This window comes from Phacochoerus africanus, chromosome 8 (assembly GCF_016906955.1).
Source record: "Phacochoerus africanus isolate WHEZ1 chromosome 8, ROS_Pafr_v1, whole genome shotgun sequence".
In the NCBI taxonomy this organism is placed as follows: domain Eukaryota; kingdom Metazoa; phylum Chordata; class Mammalia; order Artiodactyla; family Suidae; genus Phacochoerus; species Phacochoerus africanus.
Genome location: NC_062551.1, coordinates 54363630 through 54379715, shown reverse-complemented (window position 1 = coordinate 54379715; position 16086 = coordinate 54363630). Strand labels below are relative to the sequence as shown.

Here is a 16086-nt window from a genome sequence, read left to right as displayed (position 1 = left end):
GAGAGGTATAGTTGATTTACAATGTTGTATTGAGTTCCGCTATACAGCAAAGTGATTCAGTTACATATATATATATATATATATATTTTTTTTTTTTTTGTCTTTTTGCCATTTCTTGGGCCGCTCCCGCAGCATATGGAGGTTCCCAGGCTAGGGGTTGAATCGGAGCTGCAGCCACCAGCCTACGCCAGAGCCACAGCAACGTAGGATCCGAGCCGCGTCTGCAACCTACACCACAGCTCACGGCAACGCCAGATCCTTAACCCACTGAGCAAGGGCAGAGACCGAACCCGCAACCTCATGGTTCCTAGTTGGATTCATTAACTACTGCGCCACGACAGGAACTCCTATATATTTTATTTTATATTCTTTTCCAATATGGTTCATCACAGGATTTTGAATGTAGTTCCCTGTGCTATACAGTTGTTGGTTATCCGTTCTATATATAATAGTTTGCATCTGCTAACCCCAAACTCACAATCCATCGCTCCCCCGTCCACCCTCCTCCTTGGCAACCACAGGTCTGATGTCACATCCCGATATCTGTCGGTACCCAGGTCCTCTTCTAGAGTTTGTATTCTGTGCCATCAAGCTGCTTATGTAACTTTACTCCCTGTTTTAGATTTTGAAGCTGTACGCTATGTTGAATCTTTATAGCACCGTGGTTAAGAGTGTGGACTCTGAAACAGGTCCCCCGGGTTTCTATCTTAGCTCTCCCCTTCCCTCAGACCGCGAAGTACGGTAACGCTAAGCTCCTGGCCCTGCTGAATCTGCTTGGCTACCGGTGGCCTCCCTCCACCCACAGCAAAGCTGGTTTGGCCTGGTACCTGGGACCCCTAGGGATCCTCCTTGGAGAACAGACTTGGAGAGAAGATGCTCCAAGGAGGCAGGGATGTTGGGGTGAAAAAGGAGGGGGAAGAACTGAACTGTTCTTCCCACTTCAGCGCGAATCGTTAGGTTTCAAAGCTCTTGGGAAGCGGGAGTGCGGGGGAAGGAGGCTCCCTTCAGAGAGAGGCCAAGAGACACCCCCCCCCCCCCCCAGATGGGAGCATCTCCAGGGCAAATTGCCTAAATCACCTTCCGGCTACAGTGAAATGTTAAAGCCATGGTGGCTCCCACTGACCCTCGCATCTCGTCCTCCCGTCGCGCGCCCAGGCTGCCCGTCACCCCCACCCCCAAGCGCTCGCAGAAGCGACCGCTCTTGGGTCTTAACCAGACTCGCGCGTCAGTGACGGGTAGGTAAAGCGGGGTGCGGTAGTCCTGGTCCCTCTCCCGGAGTCCGGCTTCCGTTCCCCGGGTTCCCACCCCTCCGCCTCTGGACGAAGACCTCGGAGCTTCCCCTCCCATCTCCCTTTCTTTCTAGGAATTGAGGGATCCGGGCCGCCCCCGGCGGGCGGAAAGGGCGGGGTAGTTGTAGACAACCAGAGGAACCGCAGTCCCGTGGTCCTCTCGCTGCCTCCCCGCTCCACCCCCTTCTCTCCCCTCCATCGGTTTCGGAAGGGCCCACCCTGGAGACAACTACTTCCCCTGCCGGGGATGGGGGCTGAGGCCGGTGGGGTTCGGATGCGGTAGGCGCGTCCTTCACTGGCCGGCGGCTCCGAGGTGGCCTCCTGGTACTCTCCCGTCTCGATCAAAGAGTTTCTTAGCTGGCTCTCAAACAGGCTGTCGCTCCTTTGTTTCTCCGAGGGCCTGGCGGAGAGTAGACAAAGCAGGGGACACGGAGGCCAAGAAACATCAGGTGCACAGATCCTGACTGGGTCTGACTGGTGACAGAGACTATTATCTGAGGCGGGTGCACCCTGGGCTGACACTTCCCTGGGGTGAAAGGAGAGGGAGCATCCCCAACCGGCAACCAAGTAAATTGCAGGTAAGAACCCTCGAAAGGGTGACAAGGGACTGGCTGTGGTTGAAGGCAGGGGAGGGAAGCTCTGGGCTATTCCTGGAGGACCCTGGGTGCTATGCTAAACGGGGCTGTGAGGCATCTTCCAGAAGATTTCAGCAAGCGATAGATTTGGTCATGTTTATATAGTGACTCTGGAATATTAAGTAGCCATTAAAAATTATATTTTTAAAGAATGCTTTATTACATAGAAAATACTCAGGATATACTCATGACATAATGGATATCTATGTATGGTATATCCATGGTATATATGCAATATATCTCCAATCTTTAAGAAACACACACACATATATTAATATACAATTATATACTATACATTACATTTAACAGTATATCCAAGGTATATAATCTATAATCATAGCTAATTTTTAAGAAATATACTTACAGGAGTTCCTGTCGTGGCTCAGTGGTTAATGAATCTGACTAGCATCCATGAGGATGCAGGTTTGATATCTGGCCTTGCTCAGTAGGTTAAGGATCTGACATTGCCATGAGCTGTGGTGTAGATCTCAGACGCAGCTCAGATCTGGCATTGCTGTGGCTATGGTGTAGGCCAGTGGCTACAGCTCCAATTCGACCCCTAGCCTGGGAAACTTCTACATGCCACTGGTGCGGCACTAAATAAATAAATAAATAAATAAATAAATAAATAATGGTTATCTTTTAAGATTGTGTAGGCACCTAATTAGTTTAAACTAAGATCTCAAACTTAAACCAAGAGGAGGCCAAATGGTGCCCTCTTGCACATAGCATCTTCTCAAGTCCAGGTTTAAATGACCTCGATTGGAGTTCCTGTCGTGGCGCAGTGGTTAACGAATCCGGCTAGGAACCATGAGAACCATGAGGTTGCGGGTTCGGTCCCTGCCCTTGCTCAGTGGGTTAACGATCCGGCGTTGCCGTGAGCTGTGGTGTAGGTTGCAGACGCGACTCGGATCCCGAGTTGCTGTGGCTCTGGCATAGGCTGGCAGCTACAGCTCCGATTAGACCCCTAGCCTGGGAAACTACATATGCTGTGGGAGCGGCCCAAGAAATAGCAAAAAAAAAAAAAAAAAAAGACAATAAATAAATAAATAAATAAAATAAAATAAATGACCTCGATTGTGTGCTGCTTTGCTCCAAGAGCTGGCGCTGGTCCCCGCACTGCCCATGGAGGCTGGAAGGCGTTTGCAGGGCAGGATGACTGTCTCTCTGGCTGGAGTCTGTGCAGTGGGCTCTAGAATGGGTTGGGGAGGGGGGGGAGCAATTTTTCAAACCAGAACTAGAAACTGGTTACCTAACAAGAGCTATTCTAGTGAGAGTTGTGGGAGTTGTGATCTGAATGCCAAAATAGCAACATTTCCAGATTTCAGCAGTTGATGGAAGCGTTCTAATCAGGACTGCCCCCCAGATGGGGCCTATTGGGGTCATTACACTGGGCAGGTGAAAGGACTTTTGTGTGTAAGGTGCTTGTAATAGAATCTTAAAAGATCTCTAGCGAGCGCGAACTCCACATCAGGCACCACAACAGGGAAGTGACAAAGGTGAGCAAGGTTGGTTTTCTAGAGGAAGTTTGATCTGAGAGGAGACATCAGTGCTAAGTTGGAGTTATCTGGATGAGGGAGGATGGGAAGGAACAGAAGGAAGGGCATTAGTGTGAGAAAGAACAGCCAGAACAGCGTTCTCTACGAACTTCCATGCACATGTATAAACACTTATATACTTTTTTTTCGGAGTTTCTGCCTTGGCTCAGTAGTTAACGAACCTGACTAGGATCCATGAAGATGCGGGTTTGATCCCTGGCCTCAGTCAGTGGGTTAAGGATCCAACGTTGCCATGAGCTGTGGTGTAGGTTGTAGATGCAGCTCGGATCTGGCGTTGCTGTGGCTGGGGTGTAAGCCGGTAGCTGGAGCTCCGATTTGACCCCCTAGCCTGGGAACTTCCATATGCCGAAGGTGCGGCCCTAAAAAGGAAAAAAAAAAATCTATAGAACTGTACATTCAAAAAAAGAGTTAAGTAATGCATGTTAATTTAAAAAAAAAGAAACTTTTTTTTTCTTTTTGGCCACACCACTGGCAAGTGGAAGTTCCCAGGCCAGGGATCCAACCTGCACCATAGCAGCGACCTGAGCCACTGCAGTGACAACACCGGATCCTTAACTGCTGCCCGGAGAGGGAATTCCAGAAACATGGTTTTTTTCTTTGTGAACTTTTTTTTTACGTAAATGGCATTTTACATTTTATATTCTGACTTAACTTAGTGTGTTTTAATGACTTTATTATGTTTTTGCATCTGTATATGCTTTTATTATAAAACATAATACATATTGGAAAAAAGTGTACAAAATAAAAACATTCAGCTGAATGATTTTTTATAAAGCAAATTCCCCAACCATCCTATTCAAAAAAAGAGAACATCGCCTATATCCTAGAAACACTCCCTTGAGCCTCTCCTAACCACCAGTCCCTCCTGCCCTGCGCTGATACTTATGGTCGTCACTTCTTTGCTTTTATTTTTTATTTTACCACCTCAGTGTGCACACCTAAATACTTTAATTTTGCTTATTTTTTGGACTTTGATATAAACAGAGTAATATGATATGTAGTCTTTAGAATATAGCTTCTTTCACTCAATGTTATGTTTTTGAGATTCATCCATCTCGTTAAGCATCATCGTAGTTCATTTCTTTACTGTGCAGTAGTCCATTGTACTGGCTCTGTCGCTCCATAGTCATGCTACTGTGATGGATTTCTGGACTGTTTCCTTTTGGGGTTGTTGTAAGCAATGCTGTTAAGAAAAAGGTGTCCTTTGGTGCATATGTAGACTTTGATGCCTATGCAATTACACCTAGGAGTGAAATTGCTGTTCATGAGCTCTGTATACCTTCAGTCTTAATAAGTAATGGCCAGCCCATCTCTCAAAATAATTTTTGTCAGTTTCCATTCAATAGCAGTGCATAAGATTTCCCGTGACTCCTCATTTTTGCTGGTATTTGGGAATTCTTATTCAAGCAGTCTGGTCTTAAATTACCATTTCCTTGCTGTTGAAATAGCTTGAGCACTTTTTCACATGTTCACTGGCCAATTGGAAAAGCACTTTGGAGAAAGATCTCAAGTTTCCTGAGTGTTTTTTGATTGGGTTATTTATATTTTTCTGATTACTTTGGAGGAGCTTTTTATAGATTCTGGACAAAAGCCCTCTATCAACTATATGTGTGGCAACTTTCTTCTACTCTGTAACTTCTGGCTCTTTCTTTCTTTATAGTTGATGTACAATGTTCTGCCAATTTCTGCTGTACAGCAAAGTGGCCCAGTTATACATATATACACATTCTTTTATTCACATTATCCTCCATCTTGATCCATCACAAGTGATGGGATATCGTTCCCTGTGCTATACAATAACTTCTGGCTCTTTTAATAGCATCTCTGGATGAACAAATCACTGAATTCTAATGAACTCAAATTTACCTACTTTTTCCTTTATGGTTAGCACTTTCTTTAACTCTTTTCTTTTTTTTTTTTTGGTGTGTGTCTTTTGAGAACCACACCCATGGCATATGGAAGTTCCCAGGCTAGGGGTCAAATCAGAGCTGTAAACACCAGCCTTTGCCACAGCCACGCCAGATCCGAGCTGAGTCTGCGACCTACACCACAGCTCATGGCAACACCAGACCCCTGACCCACTGAGCAAGGTCAGGCATTGAACCTGCGTCCTCATGGATACTAGTCAGACTCCTTTCCACTGTGCCACAACATTGTTAAACTCACTAATCCTAAATATGTATTTATAGATTTTTTTATTCTTCACATGCATAGTCATATCTGTAAATAATGACAGTTTGACTTCTTTTTCCAAACTTTATACTCTAAAAAATCTTACTGGAGTTCCCGTCGTGGCGCAGTGGTTAACGAATCCGACTAGGAACCATGAGGTTGCGGGTTCGGTCCCTGCCCTTGCTCAGTGGGTTGATGATCCGGCGTTGCCGTGAGCTGTGGTATAGGTTGCAGACACAGCTTGGATCCCGCATTGCTGTGGCTCTGGTGTAGGCCGGTGGCTACAGCTCCGATTCAACCCCTAGCCTGGGAACCTCCATATGCCCCGGGAGCAGCCCAAGAAATAGCAACAACAACAACAACAACAACAAAAAAGACAAAAGACAAAAAAAAAAATCTTACTGTACTGTCTAGGACCTTGTGCCAATTATCTGTTGCCATCAAAATGCTGTACAACACACTACCTCAACATTCAGTGCCTCAGAGCAACAAGAATTTATTATTATATCTCATGAGTCATTAGGCTGGGCTCAGCAAGTATATGAGGGGATTGACTGGCTCTTGATTGATCTCAACTAGTTTGAGCTGGGACCACTGGAGTGATTCAGCTCTGATTTATATTCTCATTTTCCAGCAGATTAGCCTAGACACATCCTTATGGTGACAGCAGAAGTGTGACAGAGCAAGCAGTAACAAGGAAGGTCTTTCGCTGCTGGGGCTCTGAATTGGCACCCCGGCCCAGATTTGAGGGATGGGAAAGTAGATTACAGCCTCCCTTAGAGAGAGGATCTGCAGAATCATGTTGTAAAAGGGGTAGATACAGGAAAAATGGAAGACTTGGGGCCATAAATGCTGTTAATCCACCCAAACTTTAAATTTTATTTGACTAGAGGGGATTGTAGTGGACATTTTTGCCTTATTATTGAGCTCCAGGGGAAAGCCCTCAAAATTTTATTGCTAAATCTGATATTTGCTGTAAGATTTTTTTTTTTTTTTTTTTTCAGGGCTGCACCTGTGGCATATGGAGGTTCCCAGGCCAGGGGTCCAATTGATGCTGCAGCTGCCGGCCTACACCACAGCCACAGCAACACCAGATCTGAGCTGTGTCTGTGACCTACACCACAGCTCACGGCAACGCCAGATCCTTAACCCACTGTTCAAGGCCAGGGATCGAACCCGCAACCTCATGGTTCCTAGTCAGATTCCTTAACCACTGAGCCACGATGGGAACTGCGGATATTCCTTTTTAGTCCTAGTTTCCTAAGAGTTTTTTAAATGAATGGTTATTATCAACCCCACAGTACATTGCTATAATCGTGGCTTTAAGCAGTCCATGGTGTCTTTTTGTCTATGTATTCACCTCTTCTCGTGGTCATTATTCCATCTTGCATGCCTCTGCTCCATCTGGGATAATTTTTCTTCAGCCAAAAGGTTTTCCTTTAATATTTTGTGTAATACAGGTCTACTCATGACAAATACTCCCAACTTTTGTTTGTATGATAGCTATTATTTCACTTTTTAATATTTTAAGGTGAAATTCACATAGCATAAAATTAGCATTTTAAAGTGAAAAATTTGGGAGTTCCCGTCATGGCTCAGCGCTTAATGAAGCCGACTAGCATCCATGAGGATGTGGGTTCTATCCCTGACCTTGCTCAGGGGTTTAAGGATCCAGCGTTGCTGCAGCTGTGGTGTAGGCCGGCAGCTATAGCTCCAACTCGACCCCTAGCCTAGGACCCTCCATTTGCCGCAGGTGTGGCCCTAAAAAGACAAAAAAAAAAGTCTGGTATCTGAGACAGGTCCCTTAAAGTCTGCTATTCTTGCTGACCCCAAGATTCCCTCAGGAGTTAGTGGCCTATAAGAAGAAAGTCATGGAGTCCCTTGAAGAAATATCAGAGGAAGAGGTCCCCAAAGAACACCAGACTTCCTCGACCCCATCCTGGAAGCTCTCGGCCAAGGAGATTCTGGCCGCCAAGACCCAAAACTACTTTGCTCAGACTAAAAGAACCGAGAATGTCTTGGTCCAGGTGGCCTTCTCCGTTGGGCTAAGCAGCATATGGCGTTTCCCATACCTGTGTCATCGGAATGGAGGCGGTAAGGCCATGGGCCCGGATCCTGAGTTTGGGAAAAGAGTTTGAAGGCTGGAAGCCTAGACTCCGAGGCCCTGGGGGCGGAGACAATTGGAGGGGAGGCTCCCAGACTCCCTGAGGATGAGGAGGGGGCCCAGAACTCCTGGCTGCCTGAGCTCTGCTCCCGGCTCCCCTCTTCAGGCAGCTTCATCCTGATGTACTTCTTCATGCTGCTCCTGTTCGGGATTCCCCTCTTGTACATGGAGATGATCATGGGGAAGTGGCTGCGTGTGGACAACATCCGGGTCTGGAAGCAGCTTGTCCCCTGGCTGGGTGGCATCGGCTACGCGGGCTTACTGGTGAATGAGGGGCGGGGGCCAAGAGGCATCCTCGCTCACCCCCCGCGGTCTCCAGGTTTCCTGTCTCCACCCGCCCATCCCGCCCCTCAGGCCCCATGTGTCCACCCCCAGGTGTGCACCTTAGTGAGCCTGTATAACAGCAGCATCATCACCTGGAGCCTCTCCTATTTGGGCAACTCCTTTGATCATCCCCTGCCCTGGAACCAGTGCCCACCGATGAAGAGCACCAACGTCACCGGTGAGGAGAGGGAGAGAGAACGTGCTGGCAGAGCCGAGGGAGGCAGGGGCACCCCAGAGCCAGACAGAGGGTGTGAGATCTGAAGGGGAGGAAGAGCACAGGCGGACACCAGGCGAGGTGGTACCTGAGCGCCTGGGTCCCCCAGATGTCACCTGCCTTCGGACGGTGTCCCACCAATACTTCTGGTACCACAACACCCTGAATGCCTCCAACAACATTGAAGAAGGGTTCGAGGTCCTCGTCCTGAATCTCAGTCTGGGCATTTTTGCGGTCTGGCTCCTCCTCTTCTTAATCTTGGTTACAGGGCTCAAGATGTCAATGCAGGTAAGTCACCCTCCTCACTGATCCCACTGCCACCTCACCTGTGCAAGTCCGGAGACCCTCAGGCTCCTGGCCCCACACCACGCAGCTCTTCTCCAACCCCCATGACCCACCCACCTGCCCAGAGGGTGAGCTCTGATGTGAGCATCCAGAATCTCCATCAGGGGTCCTAAGGAACAGGCTGTGCTCTCCCTAAGCAGCTGTCAACCGCTCCTCTTGCAAAGAACTGCTCTTCACCCACCCTTGGCATGGAGGAGCCCCTGTACCGAGCCGACTCCCCTGCCCCATCCCTCATCTGCTGTCACTGCAGGTAGGGACCTGCACGGAGCCTTTTAGATGAAACCACAGCCTCACGCCCAGAGCCTGGCATACTCCACCTTCCTGCATTTCCACAGTGCCTGTTAACCCCTAATGCTTCTAATTGAGAGTACTTTAGCCAAAGTTTCTCATTGAGAGTACTTTATCCAGATCCATACTTCAGATCTAGCCCCCTGGAGCCTGGATATTTTCCTTCTGTGGAAAAGTTGTTTCAGTGTTTATTAGCTCATGTTGGTTCACTTTACCTGTACCTTCTGGCCCCGTATCTATGCAAGCAATCCACGCGCCTACCATGCATCCCCTGGGGCCCACTCACCATTTCTTTGCCGCCTTTAAAACAAACTGTTTAGGGGTCCCTGTTGGGGTGCAGCAGAAACGAATCTGACTAGGAACCATGACGTTGTGGTTTCGATCCCTGGCCTTGCTCAGTGGGTTAAGGATCTGGCATTGCCGTGAGCTGTGGTGGAGGCTGCAGATGTGGCTCGGATCCCACATTGCTGCGGCTGTGGTGTAGGCCAGCAGCTTTAGCTCCAATTCAGCCCCTAGCCTGGGAACCTCCATGTGCCAAGGGTGTGGCTATAAAAAGCAAATAAAATAAAATAAACCATTTACACAAAGGCAGATTTTACTAAAGGCTTAGTAAAGCACCCTGGGAGGGAGGGGGGCCTTCCCTCCCTTATCCCTGAGCAAAAAAAAAGAAGAAAAACTTTAATTCCTACTAAACATGTTATTTTCCCCCCAAGTCTCTCCTCTATTTCTTTCTTCCCCCTTCACCTATGAAGTTGTTCTCTGCAGCCTACAGCCTCAGGGGCTCCTCCCCCCTTGGCAGTTCCTGTCCCTAAGCTCACAGATAGGCCATAACACCAAGGCCCAGGAACTGACCAGCTGCACCACCACTAAAAGCAACCTTGACCGGGGGCCTCATTCTTCATCCTTGAGCAGCTGATGGGTGGATTTTCCCCAAAAAACAATATTATTGTCTCCCTAGAGTAACCCTCCCATAGCTCCCCCCCCCCTTTTTTTTTTAATCTTTTTAGGGCCACACTGGTGGCAAATGGAAGTTCCCAGGCTAGGTGTCCAATTGGAGCTGTAGCTGCTGGCCTACGCCACAGCCACAGCAACACAGATCCTTAACCCACTGAAGGAGGCTAGGGATCCAACCTGCATCCTCATGGATGCTAGTGAGATTCATTTCTGCTGAACCACAGCGGGAACTCTACTTCTTGTTACGCCTGGGCCACTCTGACACTGCTCACCTCCACGTCTCGACTCCTGCTGACCTGCAGTCCCCCTCGAATGCTCGCCTCTGTCCCATCCCCCATTCTCCTCCCTTCTCCTGACCTCTGGTTTCTGTCTCGACCCCCCTGGGCAGATGCTGGTGTTCTCAGTATTACTTCCCTACATCACCCTCTTCTGCTTCCTCATCCGAGGGCTCCTTTTGGAAGGTGCCACCACCAGCCTCAGACGTATGGTGACCACAGAGGTGAGGCGGCAGACTCCAAACCTTCCCCCCTGACGGCTGCCCAGGCCTTCTCTGCCTCTCCTTCCCCTACGTCTTCTTTCCTCCTGCTCCCTGCCTCCCCTCATGCCCCCTGTCTCCCACCCAGCCTGCCCCCTCTGCCAGCTCCCACCGCCAGACTCCTCTCACCCACTCTCGCCCACAGCTCTCGGCCTGGGCCTCGCTGGACCTGTGGTGTCAGGCAGGAGGCCACGTGCTCTACTCTCTGGGCCTGGGCATGGGCACTATCATCTTATTCTCCTACGACGCTGGAGGTGACAACTATGCCCAGGTGGCCTCTCTGGTGGCCCTGGTCAACCTGGTGACCTCATTGCTGACCACATCCATCATCTTTATGGTGCTGGGGTTCTGGACCACCACCAGTGGCCACGCCTGTGTCAAGCAGTGAGTACTCGCAGCCCCGCGGGTCCAAGAAGAGGTCCCCCTCCCTCTATCTTAGCAATCCCCCAGCCTCATGACCTTCACACTCAAGCCTTTCCAATAACAACAACAATAATAACAGCACTTCTCTTCTCAGAGAAAACAGCCAAAAAGGAATATTCTAATATTCATCACTTTATAGATAAGAAAATAGTCTCAGGAGTTCACACTGTGGCGCAGTGAGTTAAGAATCCGACTGCACATACTCTGGTTGCTGCAGAGGTGCAGGTTTGATCCCCTGCCCGGTGCAGTGGGTTGAAGGATCTGGCATTGCCACGGCTACAGCATAAGTCGAAGCTGTGGCTTGAATTCAATCCCTGGACCGGGAACTTATGCTGCAGGTGCAGCCATTTAAAAACAAACAAACAACAAATCACTTCCCATTGTGGCTCAGCGGTAATGAAGCCAGCTAGTATCCATGAGGATGTGGTTTGATCCCCGGCCTTAATCAGTGGGTAAGGCAGAGCAAAGTCTGTTCAATCTTTTTTCTCCATCTTTGAAATGACCTTTTCTCTTTTTTTTTTTTTTTTTGTCTTTTTAGGGCTGCGCCCATGCCTACGGAGGTTCCCAGGCTAGGGGTTGAATCGGAGCCATAGCTGCCGGCCTACACCACAGCCACAGCAATGCCAGATCCGAGCTGCGTCAGCATCCTACACTACAGCTCACAGCAATGCTATATCCTTAATCCCCTGAGCGAGGCCAGGGATCAAACCTGCGTCCTTATGGATCCTAGTCAGATTCGTTTCCACTGCGCCACAACGGGAACTCCGGCCCTACTTCTAAGTAAGATCCCATTCTGGAGTTCCCGTTGTGGTGCAGTGGTTAACGAATCTGACTAGGAACCATGGGGTTGCGGGTTCGATCCCTGGCCTTGCTCAGTGGGTTGGGGATCCCGCGTTGTTGTGGCTGTGGTGTAGGCCGCTGGCTACAGTTCTGATTAGATCCCTAATCTGGGAACCTCCATATGCAGCAGGAGCAGCCCTAGAAAAAGCAAAAAGACAAAAAAAAAAAAATCCTATTCTGAGGTACTGGGGAGGTTAAGACTTCCAACATATGAATTTGGGAGGGGTGGGCACATAATTCCATCCATAACACTGAGGAATTAGCTACTACAAATGTATCATCTGCCCCTCAGGTGGGATGCCCAGGGCAAGTCACCCAAGTTCATGTGGTTAGCTTCCGGTTCCTGCCCTGGCTGCTCAGCTGCACTCACCTGGGGCAACTCCCTTTGCTCTCCATCCTCAGTATCCCCCTTTGCTGATAGCAGAGGGGCCAGTCTCTTCTCTGCCACCTTTCCTCTTGTCTGCTTCCCCTTCAGGAGCGTCTCCAAGCTGATGAAACTAATAGAACAGGGGGTGCTGTCTCAGGATGCCACGCCCCCGGAAGACATCCTGCTCCTGCCCTCCCTGGACTACCTGGACTGGATCAGCAGCCTCCCAGACCACCTCCAGCACCAGATCGTCTACTTTTCCCCCTCCTGCAGCATCAAGGCACAGAAGGAGAAGGTGTGCCTCCCGCCGGCCCCAGAGGACCCTGGGAAATGTATTTTCCGGGGCCTCGGGGGCTGCCTATGCATCTTCTGAGGCAGGGAACATTTATAATCACTTTTCCACCACTGTTTTGTATGTGACAGGGCCTAAACTGTCATTCTCCTGGGATTCTCACATCAGCCCAAGGATCCTTATTTATTAGAGGAGGAAACTGAGGCCTCAAGAGATTGAACTCATGTAGCTTATGAAACCAAGAAGGGCAAATGCTCAGCACTCTGGCCACCCACCCACCCCTCTGTGCCTCACTCCTCTGCCCAAGACAGACGTGGCTAATCGATCAGTGCACCAGTTCCCGCCCCCATCCAGTCCTGCCACAGCCTCAGAGCCCTTCTCCCCCACAGTTCATGGAGGGCCCCGGCCTGGCCTTTGCAGCCTTCTCACAGATCATCTCGTTGTTCCCTGGTGCCTCTTTCTGGGCCATCCTCTTCTTCATGGGCCTGCTCATCATAGGGCTGAGCACCTTGATAAAGCTCTTGGAAGGCATCGTCTCTCCCATTCAGAACTCCATCTCCATCTTCAGGGATTATCCCAGGATGCTCTCAGGTATGGGGCTCCTCACCCCAGTGACCACCTTGCCCTGGCACCCCTCCTCACCAGGCCACCCCCAGTCTCCAGGGCTCACTTTGACCCCTGACCCAGCCCTACACACAGACCTCAGTGGGGCCAAACCTGCCTCTGCCTTAGCCATCGTCTGCTTGGGAGGTTTTCTGGGCAGCCTCGTCTTCACCAGTCGTGCTGGCAGCTACGTCATGTCATTGTTTGACGACTACCTGGTCCCAATAAGCATCATCATCGTTGTGGCCTTCCAGAACATGGCCCTGGTCTGGATCTACGGAGCTAGGAGGTGACGTCCGGGCCCTGGGATCTGCCAGCCAGGGACCCCATCCCAGGTCTTGGGGGAAAGGGGGGGATGGGGGCATGATCTGCTCTCAGATCATGCACCCTCAGCTGAGGGTGCAGGGGTGCAGGAGTGCAGGAGGGCCTACCCGCCCCCCCCAAGGGCTCCAGGCCCTGGTGGTTACAGTTGGGCTCCTTCCCAGACTTCGATGCCCATGGCCCCCACCCCAGGTTCCGGGAAGAGCTGTTCAGTGAGCTAGGCCACCCTCTGTGGCCCTTCCCCACATTCCTGTGGTGCTACGTGACGCTGCCGGGGCTGCTGGCCCTCCTTGCCCTCTGCCTGGTGCAGTTCTACCAGAGCACACACCTCTACTATATCGCCTGGGACAGCAGTGCGGTGAGACTCCCCCACCCTGGCCTCCAGCCCCCACCCTGGGGACCCCTTGTCAGAACCCCTCTGCCAGGACCCTAAGTCTGGGCTCCTGGCCTCCCTAGGGACCCTTTGACTGGCTCCCCAGCCCCCGGGGAATCTGATCCACAGCATCACGTGGACTGAAACCCCACCACCACTACCTCTTCATCCCCTCCTCTGCCCTCAGAGCCAGGAAGTAAAACAGCCCTACCTGCAGAGGACTCTGGGCTGGGTCACCTTTCTCAGCATCCTCACCTTTCTGCCAATCCCAATCCACCCACTTCGCCAGTGGTGGTGCCTCCCGGACTGTATGGCCCCTGATCCCTTAGAAAATCTAATGTCCAAGAAGATGACCTTGGTGTCCCCCCAGCCAGTACAGTGGCCTAAGCACCACTCAAAGTCCACCTTCACAGAGAGAAAAAGCGACATGTCATCAAGAGGCTTAAGTCTGCCCTCATTCAGGGGGCCGAACTGGGGCTCCTGGCACTTCAGCCCGGCCTCAAGTAGGAGTGGGAGTTCTTCCTGGTTCAGCCTGCCTCTCCCGGCCTCTGTGACATCGGCCTTGTCCATTAGGAGTGCCAGCCTCCCTGCCTCCAGGCAGGTGAGCCCAGTCTCAACAGCCATAGACAACAGCAACGAGGGCAGGGAGGCCAAGGAAGAAAATGCGAAAGAGAAATCTAGTCAGTAACTAGAACACCACTGGGTTTTTCCCAAGGCAGCAAACCTGGCCGATAACTGGCAGCATTAGTGACTGTTTGGCTACAGAAATAGTTGGTTCTGCCAGCAAGGGGCGGGGGGAGAACAGGAAAAACTTGCCTAGCAACCGATAATCACTCACCTGACCTTGGAAGGAAGTGGTCCGCCTAGGAGCGCCTTCCTCCCCTGGAATGGTACCGTCTCAGCGACGTGGAGCGCTGCTCTGGAACAGCGGAACTCAGAAGGAGCAATCTTTGCAGCTGCTCATGGGACTGGCCCTGGTGCCCTCTTCCTCCTTGCGAAGTGGGCACCATTTTGCTCGGATGGGATGGGCGTCACAGCACCTTCCAAGACCCAACCTTCCCAGTTATCCTGGAGATGGATAGTGTGTTCTCTCCAACTTCCCACATCCGTCACCAAACTGGATCAGTAGGGTGGCTCACTTCTCCGGGGCAGTCCTCTCAGAATGAGGCTGAGATGACAGGGCCATGGGTCAATAAATGGGTCCATTGGGACCCCACGCACAGTGTTCTTCTGGTGAGCAGCTCAGGCATCAACCTCCTCCGACACACGTACCCTCCAGACCGCCAGCCTCTGGCAAACCAAGCGTCTAATCTGGCGACCCCAATTTCCCCCTCCCTTTGAGACCCCTCCTTGTCTGGGAGTTGAGCTAAACTGTGGGGGAACAACTTTGCAGCTCTCTGTCACTCAGATCTAGAAAGTGTGTTAATCCCTAAATCTAAATCCGTCATTGGTGACCATACTCAGCCTATCCCATAACTCTGATCTCACTGCTCCTACCAGGAGGGAGTGTGCCTGGAACATCTAGATCCTCTCCAGCAGGCCAGCGGGCCTCCCTCCCACCTGGGTAGGGTTCCTCAGCCACTTGGGCATGGGAGGTGGGTTGCCTGGTTTCCATGGGCTCAGGACCAGGGAATCTGGAGAACCCGGGCTCTGTTAGGGTTGTCTCGGGAGTACCTAACGCTCTGCCTCTCTGAATGTCAAACAGTTACAGCAACATGGGTGGAGGACTGAAGCCCCTTCTAGAAGCTGTACCTCTTAGTGACTTCCTGGGCAAAAACTCTTCTCTCCTGCCCCCTACCCCCAAAGGTCATGACCTTGAGAATCCATGCCAGCTCCCCTTATCACCCACTCTGGTTCCCAGTCGCTTCTTGAAGCTTCACCTACTTTTTCACAGCTTTCATTTACCTCAAAGTCCTCTAAACATCTTTTATCACATTCCCCATCAGTGACAACTTTTGAAAAAAATACCGTCAACATATGTAGCAAATTTACCTGTGAACTGACATGCTACATACTTGATATCAGTAAAGTTTCATTTGTTTTGCTTATTGATTTTTTACTTTTTTTTTTCTAGAGCCGCTCTCACAGCATATAGAGGTTCCCAGGCTAGGGGTCTAATCAGAGCTGTAGCCGCCAGCCTATACCACAGCCACAGCAATGTCAGATCCAAGCCACATCTGCAACCTACACCACAGCTCACGGCAATGCCGGATCCTTAACCCACTGAGCAAGGCCAGGGATTGAACCCGCAACCTCATGGTTCCTAGTCGGATTCATTAACCACTGAGCCATGATGGGAACTCCCACCTTTTTTTTTTTAAGGGCTGCAGCTGCGGCATATGGAGGTTCCCAGGCTAGAGGTCTAATCAGAGCTACAGCTGCCAGTAG

At 50.5% G+C, this 16086-nt stretch overlaps 1 protein-coding gene across 4 annotated transcripts; it reads left to right on the top strand.

Annotated features, from left to right (window-relative positions):
• The first annotated feature begins 464 nt into the window (after positions 1-464).
• On the top strand, positions 465-15759 carry LOC125133800 (orphan sodium- and chloride-dependent neurotransmitter transporter NTT5-like). Of its 4 annotated transcripts, none has more exons than XM_047792359.1 (11): positions 465-1867; positions 7490-7749; positions 7926-8321; positions 8467-8645; positions 10333-10443; positions 10625-10863; positions 12218-12404; positions 12791-12992; positions 13134-13293; positions 13518-13683; positions 13886-15759. In XM_047792359.1, exons 2-11 carry the CDS (start codon positions 7527-7529, stop codon positions 14384-14386), a joined length of 2364 nt encoding a protein of 787 aa, XP_047648315.1. In that variant the 5' UTR covers positions 465-1867; positions 7490-7526; the 3' UTR covers positions 14387-15759. The 4 variants fall into 4 exon arrangements, with proteins under 4 accessions (XP_047648315.1, XP_047648313.1, XP_047648312.1 ...); XM_047792358.1 differs by having other exon boundaries at positions 466-1867; positions 7926-8083; positions 8195-8321; positions 12791-13293; XM_047792357.1 differs by having other exon boundaries at positions 7500-7749; positions 12791-13293.
• The last annotated feature ends 327 nt before the right edge of the window (positions 15760-16086 follow it).

Excerpts from the sequence above, each read along its gene's own strand:
- LOC125133800 (XM_047792357.1), top strand. The coding sequence starts at position 7,527 with ATGGAGTCCCTTGAAGAAATATCAGAGGAAGAGGTCCCCAAAGAACAC. Across the intron at positions 10,864-12,217 it reads GGCCACGCCTGTGTCAAGCA|GAGCGTCTCCAAGCTGATGA; the intron begins GTGAGTACTCGC and ends CTTCCCCTTCAG. Across the intron at positions 13,684-13,885 it reads TCGCCTGGGACAGCAGTGCG|AGCCAGGAAGTAAAACAGCC; the intron begins GTGAGACTCCCC and ends CTCTGCCCTCAG.